Here is a 23,998-nt window from a genome sequence, read left to right as displayed (position 1 = left end):
AAGGAACCCAAATATAGCTGAACAAAGTTCCAGCGTTCTTTAGCACAGGTGAGTGACGACAGTTTACAATTTATTGCATATTTTATAAGAATTAGAAAAGTCGGAAGGTTTCCCACACAAAGGAATGTTGAAGAAATGAAAATGCTAATTAAGATAATCTGATCATGACTATACAGATTATCACACTGTACTTAAAAACTTATACAATTGTGTGTCAATCAATCAAAAACTTTAGGCCTGGCAGGTGGCGCATACCTTTAATCACAGCAGAGGAAGGCAGATCTCTATGAGTTTGAGGCAGCCTGGTCTACATAATGTGTTCCAGAACAGCCAGAGAAAACACAGTGAAGCCCTATTTCAAAAAAAAAAAAAAAAAAAAGTCTAATTTTACATTAAGCTTCCTGGGCTTTACTAGATTTTAAAATAACCAAGAACACAGAGAAACTTATATTTATTGGCATATTGGCCTAGCACAGTTCAGTTCAGATAAAACAGAACAAAGCAGTTTATTTAAAGAGTTGAGTATAACAATTAGATGTTTCTGTTTTGCCATCATCTGATTGTGCCCATGCAAGTACAATCACAGTCACCACCATCAGAGCACCTCCGTGACATCACCACTGTCCTCAGCACCGTCAAAGCACCACCGTGACGCCACCACCACGCATTTGCAGCATGGATACACTGAATTCATCGTCACACTTATCTGCTTTAGCAGTGTAAACTTTTGCTACAAGTAAACTTTAAAGGTAAAACTGAATGATATTAATCAATAAATCAAACAGAACATATCCCCACATGACATAATTAAACATTATATAATACTGTCTCAGTAAGAACCACAAATTAATAAATTTCACAAGGAAACAGAAACTAAAAGTGAAAACTCCTAAAATAGTGTTACAAAAGGATACAATGGGAAACTTATCTAAGAAGGGGAAACAACCAAATGATATAACAAAAACAAAATGTAATTAATAGTTACAATAATCTTTTTACTGCAAAGAATTTCTTTAATCACCCTAACAACATGCTTTATCTTTTTAGCTTCCTTAAAAAAAAATTGCTCTAGTTAGTCACATGAGTTGGGTACTTTGTGGGAATTTCACATTTAATGTCAGCAGTGAGGTTGTAACCTCACTCAAATTTTTTAGCTCTAAATAACTTTTGCAAATAACCAAAAAAATTAAATTCCCTTCATAAGAATTACTACTATAAAGTCATATAATTCCTAAATCAATCACAAAAATAAATCTACCTTAACAAAATACAGAATAGGGTATACATGTGTGCTTAAAAAAAAAGCAGAAATATTACTTAACAAAGAAGCATACTGTTCGTATATCATCACTACTAATTTGTTCCTTTTTGGCTGCTATTAAATACTCCCTAACAGGTCAGTGAGGATACAGTGCCACTTTGGATCTGTCTGCATATACAATTAGTGGTATCTGCACTACAGAGCAGACCATTCTAACTCTTTAAACATAATTAAATCAGAAAGACCTCAAATTTATAAAACCAGTTATAATACTGCACCAAACAAAACAAACTTGTTCTCATTGCTCTTATTATACTTCAGCTTAATCTACAATCATCAACATTTTTTCATATGTCACCTCAAATCATTCTGACACAAAACAGATTTAGAGAGAGATTTCTGTTGTTTCCATAGATAAATGGAAAAAGCAGAAGAAACCGGAGTAGAACTTCATCTTGAATGTCTACCATGTCGGGCATGTCAAGCAGCACTTGACACAGCAAGTTTCTTCAAATGATCCATAAACACTTGTAAGCTAACGTCATCAGTGAGAATCGGTGCTCCGGACTCCTGGCGGAAAAGAGAAGGATTTGTGATTAAAGCACACAGTGGCACTAAAGAATGAACACATAAAGCCCTACAACAGACAAGGAACTCACTTTTAATAGAGTAATGGCTACCATAAGGCCACGGTTCCTGAGAAGGAACTCATCTAAATCCCCAGGGCATCCTGAGTAGCAGGACTGGCTGCTCCCAGAACTTAAGTCTCTACTAGGAAATGAACTACCTCAGGATGGGCTAGTTACCACAAAGACCAACAGTATGAGGGTGCAGGATTAGGGCTTTCAGATGGCCTGACCTGCAGGGGATGCAGGGAAAGAGGAGCCACCATTGCTGGTGGAAATGTGTGCCACCATAGATACACTACAGATGTTCTTCAAAAACACGCCTTAATATTTTCATTGATGTATGAACCAATGAAAATGTTAGCAATTCCTTCAAGCAACAAGCAAAACCAGAGCTGCCATATGAGCCCGCTGTCCTGCCTCTGAGTGGTACTCAAAGGATCTAAGTCCCACCACAGAGATGCTTGATGTTTGCACACTCACATTTATTACTGAACTATTCACAATACCTAGGCTGCAGAACTAGCCAAGATTTCTATGAATAGATGAACAGACACAAAAAAATGTGGTATGCATGCAAAATGCAATATTATTTAGATGCAAAGAAATCATAATATTTACACAAAAATGGATGAAACTTGAAATTACTATTAAGAAAAGTAAACCAGACTCAAAAACACACACAAACACATTTTTCTCTCACACATAGAACCTAGGCCTGAGAGGGAGTGTGTGTGTGTGTGTGTATGTGTGTATGCATATGGGGTAAGACTAGGAAGGAGAGGGTGAGAGAGGAAGAAGTTATTTTAATCGAAGAGTGTAGCAATAGGGTATATTTGACATGAAAGTAGAAGGAGTACTTAGGGCAAGAAAAGGGAAGAAGACATAGGGGACTGAAAAAGGCAGAAAGACAGGGAGACAAATTAGAATAAAATTGAGGGCTCTGACCTCTACATGTACTGTGGCATGTGTGCATACACACACACCCACAGATCCCAGTAACAAAATTTAAAAACACCCGAGACTAGACAGAGAGGCTCAAGCTCTCCGTCACTGAGGACGTGAAGCACTGCACAAGTGTTACAGTGATGCCCTCTGCAGGCCACTCACGGAGAACACTCCCACTAGAGCTTTGTAGGTGTGTGCATGCATGTGTTCTTTTTATTAGTATTATTAAAAGTCTTTTTCCCCCACAGGCCTGACTCACAAGCCAGGATCTTGTTTCTATATTTTGATTATTCATCAACGTGTTTCTATTTTCAGAAGCAAAGATATCATCCAAAATGTTTCTGATGTCCTTATTTTTAACTTGGTACTGGTTGAATCAAAGCAGCTGAATTTGAAACAAGTTCACTGTCATTCCCTTCAAGAATTAACTCATCTTTCTGGAATTGAGATCTGAACAAACAACACGTGTCCCCCTGTGAACTCTGATGGAGACGCAAGCACAGGAAGATCTCCTCCTGTGATGGAAGCCCCAGTGTGACATCTTCGCCATGGTGTGCACTGACTACAGACAGTACAGCAGCCAGTTCCTTCCCAACCCTGACATCCATCAGCCCACAGCCACAGCCTGCTCTTCCCAAAGGAACTGAGTTTGACGCAGATGTGACTAAAGTTCCTCCAGAGACTTCCTCAGGAGCCCTTCACAGTAACTAGTACTATGCATCCCCCTTCCCAGTGATGTTGACGTTTTCTGGCACACTGACATCTGAGTGCTGAGAATGGACTTCATCCTCATAGCACTCGAGGCAGAAAAGACTTTTAGACTTTTTCCTTGGGGGGGGGGGGGCCAGGAGGGACAAGGACATGTACCCAGGGCTATCCCCAAACTCACTATGTAGCTAAGGATGACCTTGAATTCCTAATCCTCCTGCCTCAACTTTAAAGGCTGAGGTTACAGGTGTATGTTAACATGTGCAGCTGTCACTGGGTTCTTGATTTTTAGAAAAATAAGAGATCAGATTCCGTTAATTTTTAACAAAATATTTAGCTAGTTATTCCAAAATTGCAATTATTAAATTAATTTTAAATATAACTTATGAATCTGGCCTGGGTTTAAAACAGGTCCTTGGCCATCCTGGATCTCACTCTGTAGACCAGGCTGGTCTCAAATTCACAGAGATCCTCCTGCCTCTGCCTCCCAAGTGATGGGATTAAAAAGTGTGCACCACCATGCCCAGCTTTTGTTTAAATAAATAAATAAATGGTTTGTTGTTGCTGCTGTTGTTGGTTAACCCTATGTCAAGAAAGACCATCGGGCCAGGGCCAGGTGTAGCAGCACAAACTGTAATCCCAGCACCCAGGAGGATAAAGCAGAAGGATAGTAATTTCAAGGCCAGGCAAGGCAACAAGGTAAGATCTAGTCAAAAAAAAAGGAGGAGGAGAGCTGGTCTACCTAACACATTCCAGACCACTCAGGGCTCACAGTGAGGTCCTGTCTTTAAAAGAAAAGACAGAGGACAGAGGAAGAAAGAAACAATCCTGTTGTTCAAATTTATGCTTTTAAAACCCTGCTTCTGGGAAGTAATAATTAAACTCCAGGTCCAAAATAGGTTTTCTTCCCTTTGTTAAATATTGGGGGGGGGGGGATATGGAAGGAAGGGCCACAGTGTTCCGAGGTCAGAAGACAACTCTTGAGTTGGTTTTCTCTTGTCACCTTGTAGAACCAGGGGATCGAACTCGGGTTATGGGACTGTCCCAAGAGCCTCTACCTGTGGAGCCATTTAACCAGCCCCAATGTAATTTTTTTGGTTCTGTTTTTGGGTTTTGTTTTTTGTTGTTGTTTGTTTTTTGAGACAGGGTTTCTCTTTAGCCCTGACTGTCCTGGAACTCTGTAGACAGGCTGGCCTCAAACTCACAGAGATCTGTCTGTCTCTACCTCCCCAATGCTGGAATTAAAGATGTGCGCCACCACCACCCAGCTCTGGGTTATTTTAAGAAGCTACTTTCCAATGGCAACAGTGAAAACTAATAGTCAATGTGTACTAGGTATCATTGTCTGCATGGAGCACATATAAATCTTACACTCTGCAGACAGGAAGTGAAGGCAGAGAGAAGTAAATAATTTAGAGAGTTTGCAATCTCAACCAGCATTCCAGAATGATGTTCCTTCCAGATTACCAACCTGACAAGTTATTTCCTATATAAGCCTGTCAACTATATTTTCATACTGAAACTTAAGGCCAGAAAGAGCAATGACAGGAAATGCTTCCTTGAAATGTTTAATTTCATAAACTCAGTCATAGTTTACACATACAGAAATGTAGCAGCAGAAAGCCAGTAGTGTTTTATTAGGTTTTATTCTTTACTATTTCATTACATTGTGTGTGTGTGTGTGTGTGTGTCCGTCCATCCGTCCTAAGGTCAGAGGACCACTAGGGAGCATTAGTCTCTCTTCCACTCTGTGGCCCTGGGAACTGAACCCAGGTCATCAGCCTTGGTGTGAAGAGCTTTACCCACCCATCTCACCTGCTACCCACCCGCATTTGGTTTTTCCACTTAACTGTGTCAATGGTAGTAATCATCAGAAGGGAAAGTGTAGTTGCTGCCTTTAAAAAAGAAATTGCTCGCTGGGTGGTGGTAGCTCATGCCTTAATCCTACCACTCGGAAAGCAGAGGCAGGCGGATCTATGTGAGTTCCAGGACAGGCTCCAAAACTATGCAGAGAAACCCTGTGTCAAAAACAAAAACAAAAACAAAAAGGAAGGAAGGGAGGAAGAAACTGTTCTTCCCCACAAAGCCTAGCTCACCAGGACTGACACTGAATGCCAGGTTTTCTTAAACCCAACTAGACAGCTAACTTTGCTTGTCTGCCAATCAACTGGCCCTTTAGGGACTCACCTGGTCCTTAGGAGCACTTGATATATAATCCATCACAAATATTATTTTTATAAGTTTATTTATTATTTTATGTGTATGAATGTATGTACATGTATGTATGTGAATCACATGCATGCAGGGCCCACAGAGGTTAGAAACGGGTATCGGATCCCCTGGAACTGGAGTTACCAATAACTGTGCAGCCATATAGCTTGCTGGGAATCACACTCTAGTCCTCTGCAAGAGCAGTAAGCAGTCTTAATGACTTAGTTATTTCTCCAGTCCCACAAGTACTATTTTATTTTAAAATCTCCTCTGTCCCCTTTTCTCCATGCTAATTATTATTTACTTCTTTGAACTCGTTATTGGTGCTATTTTCCTAGCCTCTTGGTTTTGATTTTAGTTTACTTTCTTAACTATATCTAAGTTTTCTTACTCTGGGATCCAAAACTCAGTTCTCAAAATTAAGTACAGTAGAAGGCTGGCTGATGAAATATTCTGTGTCTAAAACTCTATTTCTTAGTATTACACTTGGCTTCTTGTCCCTCCAGCAAAATGGACGTGGGTGAAAGACGATACTGATAATGTATATGTATGCTTAGTCATATAGTCATGCCCTTCCCACACTCCCAAGATTGAGTTCCTTTCCTTACTATAAATATCTCCCCATCTTTCATGACTTTTCTCTTTTTTTTTTTTTTTTTTTTTTTGGTTTTTGGAGACAGGGTTTCTCTGTGGTTTTGGACCTGTCCTGGAACTAGCTCTTGTAGACCAGGCTGACCTCAATCTCACAGAGATCCACCTGCCTCTGCCTTCCAAATGCTGGGATTAGAGGCGTGTGCCACCACCTCCCAGTCAAAATGGTAGCTAACCACAGAAAAGATATTTGGGTAGAGCAGTAAGAACCCTCAGTAACAATATAAAGAGTAACTGATATCATATGTAATTAGTCAAGAGTGTTGATTTTAGAGCTGACTTCCAGGCCACTATATTAGAAGACTATTCTGAGCACTGTGAAAATGGAGTAGCTGAAGTCTTAATATCACTTAGCAAGGAATTCCAGCAGTCTGTGACAGGAGTAAGAGGGCCTGGCCTTGGTCCATGGCAAGCATGAGAGGGAATGGGAAAATGAAATAGACAAAACGGACGTGAGTAATCAGAGATGAGGGAAATGTTGTAAATGACCAGCTTTGAGCCTTGGGCATGAAGAGACTAGAAAGGTGCTCTGTGGAAACAGAAACTCAAGAAGGTCAAGCTAGTGTATAGAAGGAGGTAAGGTCAAGGCCTTCCATGCCCATAGGAAATTCAAGTCTACAGCTCACTTTGAAGCCAAACTAAAGATGAAAGCTGAAGCCATAGAATGGATGCAGTCATCCAGAGAAACCATCAGGACAAGTTTTGGCACAGTTCTATAAGCAAAGGGATGTGCTCGCGTGATTGCTAAGTTTCAGAAGGAAAAAGGCTGTGGTGGGCAGGGCTGATAAGAGCAGGCTCGTTAGAGCAGCTGCTGCAATGAGGGCTCTTAGCACTAGGCAATGGTGCCTGTGGGCTCTGGCTTGAGGTCTTCCCTGAACAGCTAGTTATTATTCTTCCCATCCTGTGTCCTACAGCTAGTCGGTGAGCACCTCTCTACAACATCAATATCAAAAATCAGTATTTTCCTTCCATTCTCCCACTTACTGGCACATGTTCTCCCAGAGATGTGGGCTCAAACCTCCAGCTTACACTGTTCCCCTATCAACTACTTTTAAGATAGTTAGGAAGAAAGTACAATAAGCAGCCACATGTGGGACACCTAAATTCACTGATTAACAATGAGCCACGCTGGCTTTATGTTTTTAAAGTTTCCCTTTTCTTTTCTACTGAATCATTTCTGAAAGTGTGAAAACATCAAGACATTTTACCACTAAATGTATCCAGATGTACCTTCTAAAAGTGATGACAAACGTCACATAACTCCAAAACTATAATCACACTCAAGGTACTGCATTAGTTATGTGACAGTGTGTGTTCAAACTTCACAGTACACCACATTTGCGTTCACTGTAGCTATCCCCTCCATCTAACCCAGGATGCAGTCAGGATTCAGACTGTGTACGAAGCTGACCTACCCTGGAATGATGTGATTCCGGCAAATTCCACGCAAGTGCCATGAAACCTCCTTTGGAAACACGTCCTGAACCTATTCTCAGTGTCACCTGCTTCATTCCTCCTCGCTTGCATTACTTCAACTACTACCTGAACATGTCTAAGATTCAAATTTGCTCCTCTGACCAAAAGCTTTCAGTAACATCAAGTAAAGACAGCTCAGTCTTCACCCAGGCATTCAAGGTCCTCCACAATTTACTCCACACTTTTAAGATCTACAGCTCATCTCTACATACACCCTATCACCTTAGCCCATACTTTCTGCTAGCTGAATTCCCTGCTCAGCCATCTCCACCTATGGAGATAAAAACCTTCCTTAAACTAACGGTCTTCTCACTGAGCTCTTTCCTCCTCACACACCCTCTCTGTCACCACCATGGGACCGCTTCTTTGTCTTCCCCTCCGGTCCTCTCTAGTTCTCTGTAGTCACACTTTGCATGTTCTGTCTGGTACTTCACTGACAACGGACCACGAGCTCTCCAAAGGTGGGGCAGGCCGTCACCACACACCCTGAAGTCTCCTTCTTAAACCAGAACCCTTGGGCTCTCCTGGCTTCCTGTGGCTGCAGCTCAGAGTAACACGTTACACTTGAATTATCATATGCCTGTCTTATAGACGTGATTGCTCTTGTCTCCAGTGTATTGGTTCTAAACTTGGAATCTGACAAAGTTTTATGTGTCAAGATTACTTTTTTTATTTTCTAACGTAGTACCAAATGATAATTATATTTTCTATTCTTCTATTATATTTTCCCACAGAAATCATCATTAAGTACACAGGGAAAATGTAGCTTTTACTGAAATAACTAAGAAGACAAAAAGAAATTATTTCTGAGACTGTCATTCACACTTACCTGTCCCCAGGCATACATGTTATTATGAGTCTGTGAGGGGTTGACTTTGGAAAGGAGGAAACGTGCCTTAAAAGCAAACATAAATAAATAAATAGTTAGATAAGTAAATAAATGAAAGTGCCAGTCAAAACAGACTTAGTAAGAAAAGCTACATACAACAAACCATCTAACCAACTTAACTGAATATATTGGTAAAAATAATTTTACTAAAATTTAATACGTAAAAGGATTACATTTTAAAATGCACAGGCCACAATATAAATAATGTATTCTTTCAACAATACATATTGTAATAAACCACTGAATCCCAAAATCAGCATATAAAAATTATATATATATATATATATATATAGGACTAGAGAGATGGCTCAGAGGTTAAGAATACTGGGTGCTCTTCCAGGGGACTTGGGTTGGATTCCCAGCAAACACATGTGACTGAAAACCACCTGTAATTTCAGTCCTAAGGGATCTGATACCCTCTACCCACTGCCTTTGGCACTATATGAATGTGGTCTACAAATGTAAATGCAAGCGAAACTCCCAAATACATGAAATAAAAATAAGTTTAAAAACTGCTTTAATTGTAAACATAAGAATTATGTTAAAATAAGTCTGAAAATACAGGTTTTACCAACTAGTCTGATGATGGAGGAAGGTCATTGGCTAATAAAGGCACTGCCCTGGCCCATTTTATTGGTTAGAAGATAGGTGGGAGGAGAAAACAGAACAGGATACTGGGAGGAAGAGGAAGTGAGGTCAGAGACTCCACAGCTCTCTCGGGAGCAGATGCCTCAGAGAGAGACGCCATGCCCCGCTCCCGGGATGAAGCTCCGACCCAGGATGGACTAGGCTAGAATCTCCCCGGTAAGCGCACCTTGGGGTGCTACACACAGATGATTAGAAATGGGTTAAATTAATATGTGAGAATTAGCCTAGAAGAGAATGGGCCAAGCAGTGATTAAAAGAATACAGTTTGTGTGTTGTTATTTCGGAGCATAAGCTAGCCATGTGGGCGGCCCGGTGTGGGGGACACAGCCCTGCCGCCCCATATTACTACATTTGGCGCCCAGACGTGTGAACAACTAAACCCACTTAAAAAACCTGAGAAGGCTTAAAAATAAGGGAAAGAGAGTTTAACACAGATTTTTGCTGTTTGTTGGTGGCGTGCTGTAGAGAGATTTCCCGATTCAGCAACAGTAGCAGAAAAAAGGCTGTGTCATTTTAAAGCGCGACTTCCTGGGGCTGTGCCGCCATTGCTATCTCTGTCTGGCTCCTGCGGGAGACAGAGCTTTTGAATAGAGCATAAATGGAGTAAAGTGCTACGATTAGTTTGATGGCAACTAGACTCGCTGTGTCCTCAGGTCTGCTCTGCTTGCCAGAGGCAAGCAAGCACCTCATCTAAGAGAGGCTTCCTGACTCAGCTTTAGCTGCAAAGCCTGCAGCTCATTAAGAGGTCCTGCCACGAAACACTTAAACGGTGTTGACAAAAAGCTGAACGCATGCTTTTCGGTTTTCAGCCATAGCAGGAAAAAAGCTGCGCCGTTTAAAAATGCCGGCTTTCTGGGCCATCCTGCCAGGGCAAACTCTGACTGTTTGAGGCAGGAGGGCTGGCTACCGAGAGAGAGGACTTGAGTGTTGTCTGTTGTAGCTCACTTGCTGGCAGGGACCTTGAAATGCCATACAGTTGTTGCAGTAAACATGGCTACAGCCTGTATATCCGCCATGAGGCTGGAAAGCTAAGGAATGGACTGGATCTAGCTGGCAAAGCCACGCCTTTAGTCCTACTGTTATTGCTTGGTAAATTAAAGACTCATGTGGTCAGAAAAAGAGAGATATACAGTAAAGAGAGATTCAGAGACAAAGAAAATTTTTAAATGGTTTAAAGTGTGTTAAAAATATATGCAGACTAAAAGTTGAAGTTCTTAAAGTAAAAAACAAAAAAAGGAAGAGAGTTGTTGTGTGTGGTAGCACACGCCTTTAATCCCAATGCCTGGGAGGCAGAGACAGGCGGATCTCTGAGAGTTCAAAGACAGCCTGGTCTACAGAGTTACTTCAGGTCAAAGATACAGAGAACCTGTCTCAAAAAGCAAAAAGTTAAAAGTAAAAATAAACGAAATAGAGGTTAAAACAAAGCTGTACAAAGATGGAAAATACACAGAGAATCTTGATACTGTATGCTATTATGCTCTCTTTGAATTATTTGAATGCTGAGGAAGGAGCAACAACTGCTAAAAGATATTTATTTATAAATACTGCTGAACTAATCCAACATAGATATTTTCAATTTGGATCTAAGGATATGATACTTTGGAAAGGAGTTTCTTATTTTGTTTTCACAGAGGATGAGACGCTGTTCATTTCTTCTATTCCGATTTGGTATGATGGACCACGCCCTCCTGAAGGGTTGGTGTGAACGCCTTCAAAAAATTGCTTCGCTCAACTGCCAACAACTGAGATGAAACTAGCACACAGGTTATACCATGAAAGACCTAATTAACGACGCCCCCATTCAGCAGGAAGCAGTTTGGAGAGAAAAAACTGCGCCCATGTTCCCAAATATGGTTTATAAGCGTTCTTTTACATTTAAAGGGGGATATGATATAGATATGAATAATTTGCATTAGTATAGATTTTGCTTTATTGATAGCGATTTAAGGTCAATTTTGTTAAATGTATATGTATTTCTGATATTGATTAAGGTATTGTGATTGTGTAGTTCATTTAAAAATGTAATGTATATAGGTAGTTAATAGATAATCATAATGGTCAAGTTTGTAGTCATGTTAGTTAGATTTTCTAGATATATAGAGATATATTTTAGATAAACATTCTTCATGTCTTTCAAAGATTACAGAATAGGACATTTAATGTTTTAATAACTTAGGAATTTTCATGACAATGAGACACTCTGCTCCTGGCAGCACCAATGTACTTCAAGAGGAAGATGGGCATCGAAGAGGCACCTTATGGAGTTTGATAGCCATTTGGGCAAGAAACTGCTCTTGCCTGGACTATTGCATAAACTGGACACAGAGAACCCGCAGAGAGAGGACTACTGAACTTGCCTAAGGTGAGATGATCTTTCGGGATTCCTGATTCATGAAAGAGTCTGCGAGACATTCTGCAGGACACAACAGATAGTGACTGAACTGACTTTGAATTTTCCTGCTTTATGGAAATGTCTCCTGGATACCATGGGCCTAAAGGCTGAAGATGGATGCCCCAACGCTACAGAGGAACTTTGGGTGACTGTCCAGGCAGCGAGATGTCTCTGTCATTTCTAGAGTTTTAAAAGTTGCTTTTTTCTTGTTTGCTTAGGTAGTATTGTATCTTTCTGGAGTCTTTGATGGAGTTAAGAATAGTTAGTTATAGTTTTCCTTAGTTATGATAAAGATTATTGTAACTTTTACTTGATAACTGTTTTGTTATATGTAATTTTGCTATGTTAAAGTTAAAGCTTTTTTTTTTTTTTGTTTAGACCGAAAAAGGGGAAATGATGGAGGAAGGTCATTGGCTAATAAAGGCACTGCCCTGGCCCATTTTATTGGTTAGAAGATAGGTGGGAGGAGAAAACAGAACAGGATACTGGGAGGAAGAGGAAGTGAGGTCAGAGACTCCACAGCTCTCTCGGGAGCAGATGCCTCAGAGAGAGACGCCATGCCCCGCTCCCGGGATGAAGCTCCGACCCAGGATGGACTAGGCTAGAATCTCCCCGGTAAGCGCACCTTGGGGTGCTACACACAGATGATTAGAAATGGGTTAAATTAATATGTGAGAATTAGCCTAGAAGAGAATGGGCCAAGCAGTGATTAAAAGAATACAGTTTGTGTGTTGTTATTTCGGAGCATAAGCTAGCCATGTGGGCGGCCCGGTGTGGGGGACACAGCCCTGCCGCCCCATATTACTACAGTCTGAAACCTCATAAAATGATGCAAACAAAAAAAATGAAAATTTACATTCTTTTACTTTAGTGAACCTCAAATATTTTAAGCCACAGACAATAACTTAGGTAAAATTTTATCCATCCCTACTACAGCTAATCATCATGAAGTCAATCAATAAGTAAATAAATAAGGAACATTATACATATTAAAATATTGATGAGTAAATTTGTCAAAAACTTTAATTCATTTTAAAAGAACAAAAGCAATCTAACCTTGAAATTTAGAACCATACAAAATCTTTCCCTGCTCTTCAGCAGCACTAGTCCTAGGTAAGAAACCTAGAATTCAATTACTAATGACTAGTTGGGTTGGCTGGGTTACAAACGTAACCTTAGTATCCAGAAGGCTGAGACAGAAGAAATGTTCAAGGTCAGCCTGAGCTATACAGAAAGATAGTGTTTTTTGTTAAAAAAAAAAAAGAAAGAAAGAAAGAAAGAAAGATCTTAGCTTCATCATTTAATGTGCTTCCTTGACTACAAATAATATGTCTTAACTCTATTACATATAAAGTAGAGAAAGCAACAGATTGGCATGAGGCGCAATGAAGGAGGCATGGAAAATACTTGCAAAGTCTCACTGCATGATAGCTCATATTATAAACACAGTAAAAGTAATAACTGACACTGTATCTAAAGTTGTTGAGCCGGGCGGTGGTGGCGCACGCCTTTAATCCCAGCACTCAGGAGGCAGAGACAGGCGGATCTCTGTGAGTTCGAGACCAGCCTGGTCTACAGAGCTAGTCCCAGGACAGGCTCCAAAGCCACAGAGAAACCCTGTCTTGAAAGACCAAAAAAATAAATAAATAAAATAAAGTTGTTGAATATCATTGTGCTAGATACTAGGGACACGACAGTAAGCAGACTATGCCCTTCTCTTATTTATGGAGCAAGTAAAATGTGTAATAACTTAAAATTAGAGTGCTGTTATACCTGTGGCCAGAATATATTTCATGAATGCGTGCTAGGTAGCCCAAACCTGACCATGCATACGTGTGTGCACAGATCTATTCACTGCTCTGAACTCTAAGAACCGTAAAGCACCCCCCCCCTTTTTTTTGGTTTTGGTTTTTCCAAACAGGGCTTCTCTGTGTAACCACCCTGGCTGTCCTAGAATTCACTCTGCAGATCAGGCTGCCCTGTAACTCTCAGAGATCCGCCTGCCTCTGCCTCCCTGAGTGCTGAGATTAAAGACACGTGCTCACAGAGTTCTCTTTAATGCCACAGTGCTTTCCTTTAACCTGATAAGTTACTTTCTACAAAACTGAAACAAATTACCAAAACTTCATATTCATAGGCCTTACCAGTAAACAACTTTAAGAAAAGCACACTAAATTATTTTCCAAACTGTTGTTATGTTCTTGCTAACCTACAGCTGGCACATTGTCAGGATGGCACACCATGGCTGCTCTAAGAGCTATGGTGAACGCAGAACTAAAGAATGTGGCTGTTCTAGACAACTAGGCAATAACTGTATTGCTTTGTTCTCAAAGCAATGAAAAAGCTGCCTTCGCTTCCTGTCTCCTTCCCTTGCCCTGGCCTTCTGTGGCAGACTGCTCAGTTACAATCAGAACAAGCAGCAGCATCTCACTGCAGCCTGCACACAACACAGCACGCTCCTCACCTGGCTGCCACCATGCTCAGTGTCGATGTATCTCGGCATTGGAAACCTGGAGTGAAGAATCTCCTGTGCGTCATCTACCGGGGCTTGCAGAAGGTGCCGGAAGTTTTCATATTCTGGCATGTCCTGGTATCCTGACTTCCGCCACTGTGCTATGGTCTAATTTGAAAACAATTAAAGGAATTATTTTAAATTTCTTGGTAATCTAAAGTTCTTGAGCAGAATCTTCTTCAAAGGGGGTTATCTTCAGAAAACGAGAGAATAAGAAAATACTTCCACTTACCTCAATTTCTAAACTTACAAGTATTTATTTCAGTAGAGACCATTTAATTAAATATAACTGAATATAAAATTAGCATAGTTCTTTCCCAATTTAAGAGTAAAACAAAACCAGGAACAATAAACACATCTTGTAGCCTCAGCTGCTCAGAAAGCTGAGATGAGGTTCCTTAAGCTCAGAGTTCAAAACCAATGCAGACTATGAGTACATCCCAATCAATGATGAGGGAAGGAAGGAAGGAGACCAATATAAAAATGGTTTAAAGAAAGTAAAGTCAAAGCAGGCATGATGGTGCATGCCTGTAATGACTTTCAAGGAATCTTTGCCGATGTATTTACATTCTTTGTTTTCCATTTGCTGTTGTTATTGTTGACAGAGACTCTCAGTATAGTCCTAGAACTAGCTCTGTAGACCAGGCTGGCCTCAAAGTCACAGAGATCTGCCTACCTCTACCTCAAGTTCTGAGATGAAAGGCATGCACCACCAGGCTCAATAAGAGTTACATTCTGATCAGGAACAAGACAAGGTTGTCCACTTTCTCCATATCTATTCAATATAGTTCTTGAGGTCCTAGCTAGAGCAATAAGACAACAAAAGGAGATCAAGGGGATACAAATCGGAAAAGAAGTCAAACTCTTGACTATTTGCTGATTATATGATAGTTTGATAGCTTAAATAAGCGACCCCAAAAATTCTACCAAGGAACTTATACAACTCATAAACACTTTCAGTAATGCAGCAGGATACAAGAAAAACCAAAAAAAAAAAAAAAAAAAAGATTAACTCAAAAAACCAGTAGCGGGCTGGAGAGATGGCTCAGCGGTTAAGAGCACTGACTGCTCTTCCAGAGCAGTTCAATTCCCAGCAATCACATGGTTACTCACCACCACCTGTAATGAGATCTGGCGCCCTCTTCTGGCCTGCAGGCATACATGCAGACAGAATACTGTATACATAATAAATATTTTTTAAAAAGTAGCCCTCCTTTACACAGATGATAAATGGGTTGAGAAAGAAATCAGAGAAACATCACCCTTCACAGCAGCCACAAATAGCATAAAATATCTCAGAGTAACTCTAACCAAACAAGTGGAAGACATGTATGAAAAGAACTTTAAATCTTTGAAGAAATAAACTGAAGAAGATATCAGAACATTGAAAGATCTCCCATGTTCTTGGGTAGGTAGAATTAACATACTAAAAATGGCAATCTAACCAAAAACTATCTACAGATTCAATGCAATGCCCAATAAAATCCCAGCAAAATTCTTAACACCTTAAAAGAAAAATACTCAACTTCATATGGAAAAGCAAAAAAACCAGGATATCCAAAACAATCCTGTACAATAAAAGAACTTCTGGAGGCATCACAATCTCTGACTTCAAACTCTACTACAGAGCTACAATAATGAAAACAGCCTGGTATTCCATAAAAACAGACAGGAGGACCAATGGAACCGAATCAAAGACCCGGATATTAATCCATATACCTACAAACATGTGATTTTTGACATAGAAGCAAAAAATACAAAATAGAAAAAAGAAAGCATATTTAATAAATGGTGCTGGCCTAACCCCACATCAAACAGAGATCTGATCTCCAAAATATACAAAGAACTCAAAAACTTGGTCACCAAAAGAACACATAATCCAATAAGAGAAATGGAGTACAGACCTAAACAGAGAACTCTCAACAGAGGAATCTAAAATGGCTGAAAGACACCAGGAAATTCTCAACATCCTTAGTCATCAGAGAAAGACAAATCAAAACAACTCTGAGATTCCATCTTACACCTGTAAGAATGGCCAAGATCAAAAACACTGATGACAACTTATGCTGGAGAGGTTGTGGGGTAAAGGGAACACTCCTACATTGCTGGTGGGAGTGCAAGCTGTTAACAACCACTTTGGATGTCAGTGTGGTGATTTCTCAGAAAATTAGAAAACAACCTTCCTCAAGACTCAGCAATACCACTTTTGGGTATATACCCAATGGATTCTCAATCGTACCACAAGGACATGTGCTCAACTATGTTCATAGCAGCTTTGTTTGTCATAGCCAGAACCTTGAAACAACCTAAATGCCCCTTGACTGAAGAATGGATAAGAATAATGTGGTACATTTACAAAGTGGAGTACTGCACAGAAGAAAAAAAAAATATCTTGAAATTTGCAGGCAAATGGATGGAGCTAGAAAACATCATATTGAGTGAGGTAACCCAGACTCAGACAATTATCATATGTACTCACTCATAAGCAGTTTTTAAAAATAAAGCATAGAAAACCAGCCTATAAATCATAATCCCAGAGAACCTACACAACAAAGAGGACCCTAAGAAAGACAGACATGGATCTAATCTACATGGGAAGTAGAAGACAAGATCTTCTGAGTAAATTAGGAGCATGGGGACCATGGGAGAGGGTTGAAGAGGAGGGACGAGGCAGGGAAGGGAGCAAAGAAAAATGTAGAGTTCAATAAAAATTAATAAAAAAAAGATAAAGTAACAACCTTTAAAAAAAAGTTACATTCTGATAAGAGACATAAACTAAACTTTACTAATGATAGCAATAATGGTATAAAGAAATGCATTGTAGAGGGCAACTGTATCCACTTTTATATTAACTAAATAAGTCTAGAGGCATTTTATTTAATTTAAAATTTTAAGGCTGGTTTAGAATCCAAGTTATCGGGCTGGAGAGATGGTTCAGAGGTTAAGAGCATTGCCTGCTCTTCCAAAGGTCCTGAGTTCAATTCCCAGCAACCACATGGTGGCTCACAACCATCTGTAATGCCCTCTTCTGGCCATACACACACACAGAATATTGTATACATAATAAATAAATAAATTTAAAAAAAAAAGAATCCAAGTTATCTGAGTCAATCAATGTGTAATCTGTATAATTTTATGTTTTGCATTTCAAAGACTAATGTACTTTGGACTTCCTCAAATAACAAAGTTTAAAGCAAAAATTACCATTAAAAAAGAAAAAAGAGAAACCTGTCTCTATTATTCTTTCTAAGATATAAGGTTCATTTGAAGCTGGTATCAATTAAAAATAAAAACCAAAAAGTAGTAGCTGGAGAAGTGGCTCCGTGGTTTAGAGTACTTTGCAGAGGGCACAAGCTGAGTTACTAGCACCCACATCAGGCAGTTCAGAACTGCCTGTCTCCAGCTCTTCTAACTCCATTAGCACCTGCACTCAGGGGTGCATGGGGGCCAAAGTAAACACTCACACTTAAAAAATAAATCTTAAAAATTACAAAACAAATAATTTTTAAAAATTTTGAGACAGAGTCTCACCATGCAGCCTGGCTGGCCTGGAAAGAAGTTAAGCTTTCGTTATTTGCAGATGATATGATAGTATACACAAGTGACCCCAAAAACTCTACCAAAGAACTCCTACAGCTGATAAACACCTTTAGTAATGTGGCAGGATACAAGATCAACTCCAAAAAATCAGTTGCCTTCCTATACACTAAGGATAAGGAAACAGAGAGGGAAATCAGAGAAGCATCACCTTTCACGATAGCCACAAATAGCATAAAATATCTTGGGGTAACTCTGACCAAGGAAGTGAAAGATCTATTTGACAAGAACTTTAAGTCTTTGAAGAAAAAAATTGAAAAGGACACCAGAAAATGGAAGGATCTCCCTTGCTCTTGGATTGGGAGGATCAACATAGTAAAAATGGCAATTCTACCAAAAGCAATCTATAGATTCAATGCAATTCCCATCAAAATTCTTCACAGATCTAGAGAAGACAATAATCAACTTTATATGGAAAAACAAAAAACCCAGGATAGCCAAAACAATCTTATACAATAAAGGATTGTCTGGAGGCATTACCATCCCTGACTTCAAACTCTATTACAGAGCTACAGTATTGAAAACAGCTTGGTATTGGCATAAAAACAGAGAAGTCGACCAATGGAATCCAATAGAAGACCCTGACTTTAACCCACAAACCTATGAACACCTGATTTTCGATAAAGGAGCTAAAAGTATACAATGGAAAAAAGAGAGCATCTTCAACAAATTGTGCTGGCAAAACTGGATGTCAATCTGTAGAAGAATGAAAATAGATCCATATCTATCACCATGCACAAAACTCAAGTCCAAATGGATTAAAGACCTCAATATCAGTCCGAACACACTAAACCTGATAGAAGAGAAAGTGGGAAGTACTCTACAACACATGGGCACAGGAGACCACTTCCTACGTATAACCCCAGCAGCACAAACATTAAGGACCTCATTGAATAAATGGGACCTCCTGAGACTGAGAAGCTTCTGTAAAACAAAAGACAAGTTTGTCCATTGACAAAAGCTGACTTTTTCCCTTTGATTCTTTAGGTGAAACCTAAGAGAGTGATATGTCCATGTTTATACTTTCATAATACTGTGCTATGTGTAAATCCATTTGTCCACTAGTGTATGAACAAAACAACAAAATAAACACAAGCAGGATAAGTTAGATTGATGCCTAAAATCCTATACCATGAAGGAGCACATTTATATATATTTTTGTATATAAATCCCTGAGAGAAGAAGTGCTATGGATTTCAGGTACTTTTATGTATTTATATGTATATTACAGGTATGAATAGATTCACATTAAGATACTTTGGGGAATGAGAACCAAGTCTAAACACAAAATTCACTTAGGTTTTAAAAACGTCTTATGTCTAAAGACAGTACTTGCATTTCAAATACTTTTGAGCTTTAGGGCCAGGAAGACGGTTCAGCGGGTAAAAGCAACTGCCTCCAAGCCCGATGACTTAGACTGATGCCAGGCACTCACTAAGGGAGGGAAGAACTGATTCCCACAAGTTACCCTCTGACCTCTGCACAAGTGCGTGCATTCCTCTTTACACAGAAAATAAATAAAAACTAATTTTATTTAAAAAATTTAAATAACTATGAATGTACTCAAAATGTTTAGATATTGAAGTACACTAAATTTTTAATTTTGGGATTAGACAGTCAACCTGTATCTTATTATAAATCAAGGCTTATCATGGACTAAATATGAATCACATGTTGGACAGGAAAAACTTTTTAGAGAAAAAAAGGTATTACATACATAACTTTAAATGTCATTGTCTTACCTCACCATGATAAATCAAAATCTGGAAAAATGTGTCCATGAGAAGAATGCGATCTGCAAGAATGCTGCTGCTATCCAGAAGAACTGGCTGAAAGGAAGCAATGATAGATAGAAAGGTTATCATCTAAGTTCTTTCAATTTTTGTTTTAAATTTGCATATAAGGTATCAGCTATTACAGCATTATCCAGCAGAGTGTGCTTGGTAGCTACTTCTCCCTCTTCATCTTATTTCTTAAATTTTAAATTTATCAAACATTACCTGACATTATGAATTCTCAATAGATTCTAATTTTCTAGGGAATCTCTCTAACACTGAAGTAACAATTTTAAAAATCAATGTGCCAGGCATGACAGTACACAACTTTAATCCCAGCATTTAGGAGGCAGAGGCAAGGACCTTTGTGAGTTCCAAGCCAACCTGGTCTACACAGCAAGTTTCAGATTAGTCAAAGCTATATACCTATAAACAAAGACTCTGTCTTAATAAATAAATAAATGAATGAATGAGTGAATGAATAAATAAGATAATTAAGGAGACATCAAAGACAGTCCCCAAGCCTGATGACAATAACACCGAGGGAAAGAGGAAGGCTTGGGATATAAGAAATTGAGGGTATATGAGAAAATAGCTCTGAATACAAAATAGAGCATCCTGAATTGGTTATAAGTTTGATTAACACATAAACCAAGATAGCAACCAAAGCTATAGGTTTAGACTGCATCATTTAGAGAAACTGAATATACGGAAAATGCAAAGACTGAGCCCGTGTCAAGTAGAGAGGCGTATGCCTGTCATCTCAGCACTTGGGAGGCTGAAGCAGGAGAAGAGTCCAGGCCAGTCTAGGCTACAAAGTAGGAGACTGTCTCAAAACAACAACTAACTTCTTTTTTTTTTTTTGGTTTTTCGAGACAGGGTTTCTCTGTGGCTTTGGAGCCTGTCCTGGAACTAGCTCTTGTAGACCAGGCTGGTCTTGAACTCACAGAGATCCGCCTGCCTCTGCCTCCTGAGTGCTGGGATTAAAGGCGTGCGCCACCATCGCCCGGCAAGACTAACTTCTTAATCTCTTTTTAAGACTTGGATTTAGAAGTCTAAAGGGGGAGAAACCAGAAAAATGAGACTAAAAAGTTCTTTGTGGGTAGAAAGAAAACTGAGAAAGAATAGTAGGAGACAAAGTCCAGAGCCAAAATTTTTGAAGGAAAGAGCCCTCTGCAGAGAAATGCTGTTGACAATTCATTGAAGGACACTGTCCAACAAGTTTGCTGCAAATAAACTGAGAAGAGAATGTGAGGACAGAAAATACAGACAACAGGACTGGAGAGAGAACACAGAAGCTAACAGCACTTGCTGCTCTTCCAGAGGTCCCGAGTTCAGTTCCCAGCAACTACATGGTGGCTCAAAACCATCTGTAATGAGATCTGGTGTCTTCTTCTGGCCTACAGGCATACATGCAGGCATAATACTATATATATAATAAATCTTTATTTAAATAAAAAAAGTTACTATGTTAATGAGAACAGCCCAGGTAGAGGAAGAAAAAAAACTGGGAGAGAAAGAGAACCTAAAAGAAAAGCATTAGGCAAATGCAGTTACACAATGGCTAGGGCTGATCAGGGACAGGTGCTCAAGCTGGAGAACTCCAGCTCTAAGATATTCTACAGCTATCAGGTGGAACAAGTAATAACAGGCATGGTAGAACACACCTGTACTAGGGAAGCAGAAGCAAGAAGATCTCTGCTTCAGTGCTGGAATTAAAGGCAGTTATATAGTTTTAAATGGTAAAATGAACAATTCAAATTATCATAAAGAAAGCTATTTATTTGATAATGATAAACGTGTGTGGAACAGTTTCCCAAAATAGCTGAGGGTGATTTTATCACTCTTCCAAATCCGTACCTTTATGATCAACGTATCATATGTTCTCAAAGGACCAGAAGCAAACAAGACACATGAAAACAAGAGACTCGACCGTGACAGCCTGTCCTCTCGGACAATGAGCTAAGATGCTAGCCATCTGCTCCAGAACCATGGCCATGTCAGAGCCTTCAAACACTAATCATAAACTCTAGGGAGCTTTGTCAACCAAAAACTAAACACAGTCACCCGAGAATATTCTATAACAGATTTGTATTTAATGATATAACTACCACACCACCTACTATATAGGGAACACATATAAGTATTTTTAAATTAGTATCTTGCAATAATAATTTAACAAATTCCAACTTCATTTCAAAACAATGTTGTTTTCACTCTCTCATGCCACACGTCACAGTCACAAGACAAATCATCTCTTTTTCCTCTTACCTCTGGGGGGCCACTGAAAGAATAGGCATACAGAATGGGCTGAATCATGATTAGAGACTGGGTCAGATCTTGACGCATGAAATGGTGACGATAATACGAACTCTCATCAGGACTATTATTAAAAACTTGCAAGAAAGGAGATCTTCTTAAATGAAACATAAACTACGAGATAAAACAGGTGAGACAGCTTTTACTGATTTTAATATGGCAGCAGCAATTTTCTAACAAAGCATTTGCTTACATTATTGTGTCACATTAGCAACCCACAAAAACACGTTCTGTTGAGAATATACTAAAGTAGGACTAGAGAGATGGCTGAGCGGTTAAGTGTACTTACTAATGAATTCAGGGGTAAGAGGCTTTCAATTACCAGAACCCACACTGGGTGATTCACACCTCCCTGTAACTTCATTTCAGAGTATCAGAAGCCCTGACCTGTGCAGGCTATTGTATATACTTGGTGCACATAAGCTCATACAGACACATACACAGGCATTTAAAATAAAAAAATAAATGTTTTCTTTAAAATATTCTAAAGTATATCCCAAGAAAGCTTATCCTGATATCCATGTGCTATGTCTGGGCTGGTGAAATAGCTCTGCAGGAAGAGAGCTTGCTAGGTAAGCTTGGGATAGGAGCTCTGCTCGGGCACCCAAATAACGAGCTATCCGAGACGGTCAAGGCATGCCTAGGCTGGAGACCTTGCCTCACGAAGAAAAAAGTGGGGGGGGGGGGGGGTCTAAGCGGTAGTGGTGCACACTTTTAATCCCAGCATTTAGGAGACAGACACAGGTGGATCTCTGAGTTTAAGGCCAGCCTGGTCTACAGAGTGAGTTAGCTCCAGGACAGCCAGGGCTACACAGAGAAACCCTATCTCAAAAAAAAAAAAAAGAAAAAGAGAGAAAGGAAAGAAGGAAGGAAGGGAGGGAGGGAGAGAGGGAGGGAGGGAGGGAGGGAGGGAAAAGAAAGGGAAAAAAGGAAAACATTATACATTATAAGTTGAAGTTCCAGGACAAAGTGGGGTTTTTTTTTTTTTTTTTTTTTGGTTTTTCGAGACAGGGTTTCTCTGTAGCTTTGGTGCCTGTCCTGGAACTAGCTCTTGTAGACCAGGCTGGCCTCGAACTCACAGAGATCCGCCTGCCTCTGCCTCCCGAGTGCTGGGATTAAAGGCGTGCGCCACCACCGCCTGGCTAGGACAAAGTTTTTATAAGCAAAAATGAATTTCACTGAAGCACTAAAGGTACAAGTATATAACCCCAGCATTTGGAAGAACATGACAAGTTCAAAATGAACACTGGCTACAAAACAAGACCCCGTCTCAAAAACAAGGAGGGGGGGGGGAGGGGTGAGCGGGGGGGGGGGGGGACGGACATGACAGACAAGCACAGAGATGGTAAAGGAGCTGTAAGGCAAGTTAGGCTCATGTCTCTCACCTGGTACAACACTATAAAACTGTTCTCAGACGATGAATATACCCCAGATTACATCATTGGTAAAGATCACTGCACACTCTTTTGGCATTGCTGTAATTAGAAGCTCTTACCTCAGATGGCCCGCTAATGGACATTAGCCTTGCTTGCACCCACAGCACCTTCAGCTAGCCTTCAGGCACCACAAACAGTGACTATTTATAAGGCCCATACAGGGATATTATATTCTTCTCATTAACCACAGAGCATAAAATTAATTGCTGGGTTATCCAAAAATTTACCAAACTAAAAGAATAATCTAATAAAATAAATGCATAGATGATTATTAAAAGATAAAACAACAAAAAAGATGAAACTCAGTGCTATTGGTAACAAGAGAAAAGAGCAGTTCTTTGACCTGCTTACCTGTGGATAAAGGGAAAATGTTTCTGAAAATCGGAAGGAACTTGGATCATCCTTGTGATATTCTCCAAACTTCTGACACTAAATAAAATAAAATATTTTCGATTTGTTTCTGATAGAATAAAGAAAATTCTGCACATAAATATTCTGTTTATTAAAAAAAGTTGCTACTTTTTAGGAGACAGATATTCAACATAGGGT

The 23,998-nt window shown here is 39.6% G+C and overlaps 1 protein-coding gene across 1 annotated transcript in view; it reads right to left on the bottom strand.

The window, feature by feature from the left end:
• Positions 1-434: 434 nt before the first annotated feature.
• Sec23a (SEC23 homolog A, COPII coat complex component) overlaps positions 435-23,998 on the bottom strand; it is a 53,715-nt gene continuing 30,151 nt past the window's right edge. The window contains exons 15-20 of the mRNA XM_041658497.1: positions 23,801-23,878; positions 21,966-22,127; positions 19,662-19,748; positions 14,275-14,430; positions 8,711-8,776; positions 435-1,831 (exon numbers count right to left, since the gene is read on the bottom strand). Coding sequence (XP_041514431.1) covers positions 1,742-1,831; positions 8,711-8,776; positions 14,275-14,430; positions 19,662-19,748; positions 21,966-22,127; positions 23,801-23,878 — 639 coding nt within the window. The 3' untranslated portion in view covers positions 435-1,741. The remainder of the gene's footprint in view (positions 1,832-8,710; positions 8,777-14,274; positions 14,431-19,661; positions 19,749-21,965; positions 22,128-23,800; positions 23,879-23,998) is intronic.

Source organism: Microtus oregoni, unplaced genomic scaffold, assembly GCF_018167655.1.
Source record: "Microtus oregoni isolate MIOR12 unplaced genomic scaffold, Mior012 000009F_ref0000495, whole genome shotgun sequence".
NCBI classification, from domain to species: domain Eukaryota; kingdom Metazoa; phylum Chordata; class Mammalia; order Rodentia; family Cricetidae; genus Microtus; species Microtus oregoni.
The sequence above is the reverse complement of the archived record's forward strand: the minus strand, read 5'-3'. Positions and strand labels throughout refer to the sequence as shown.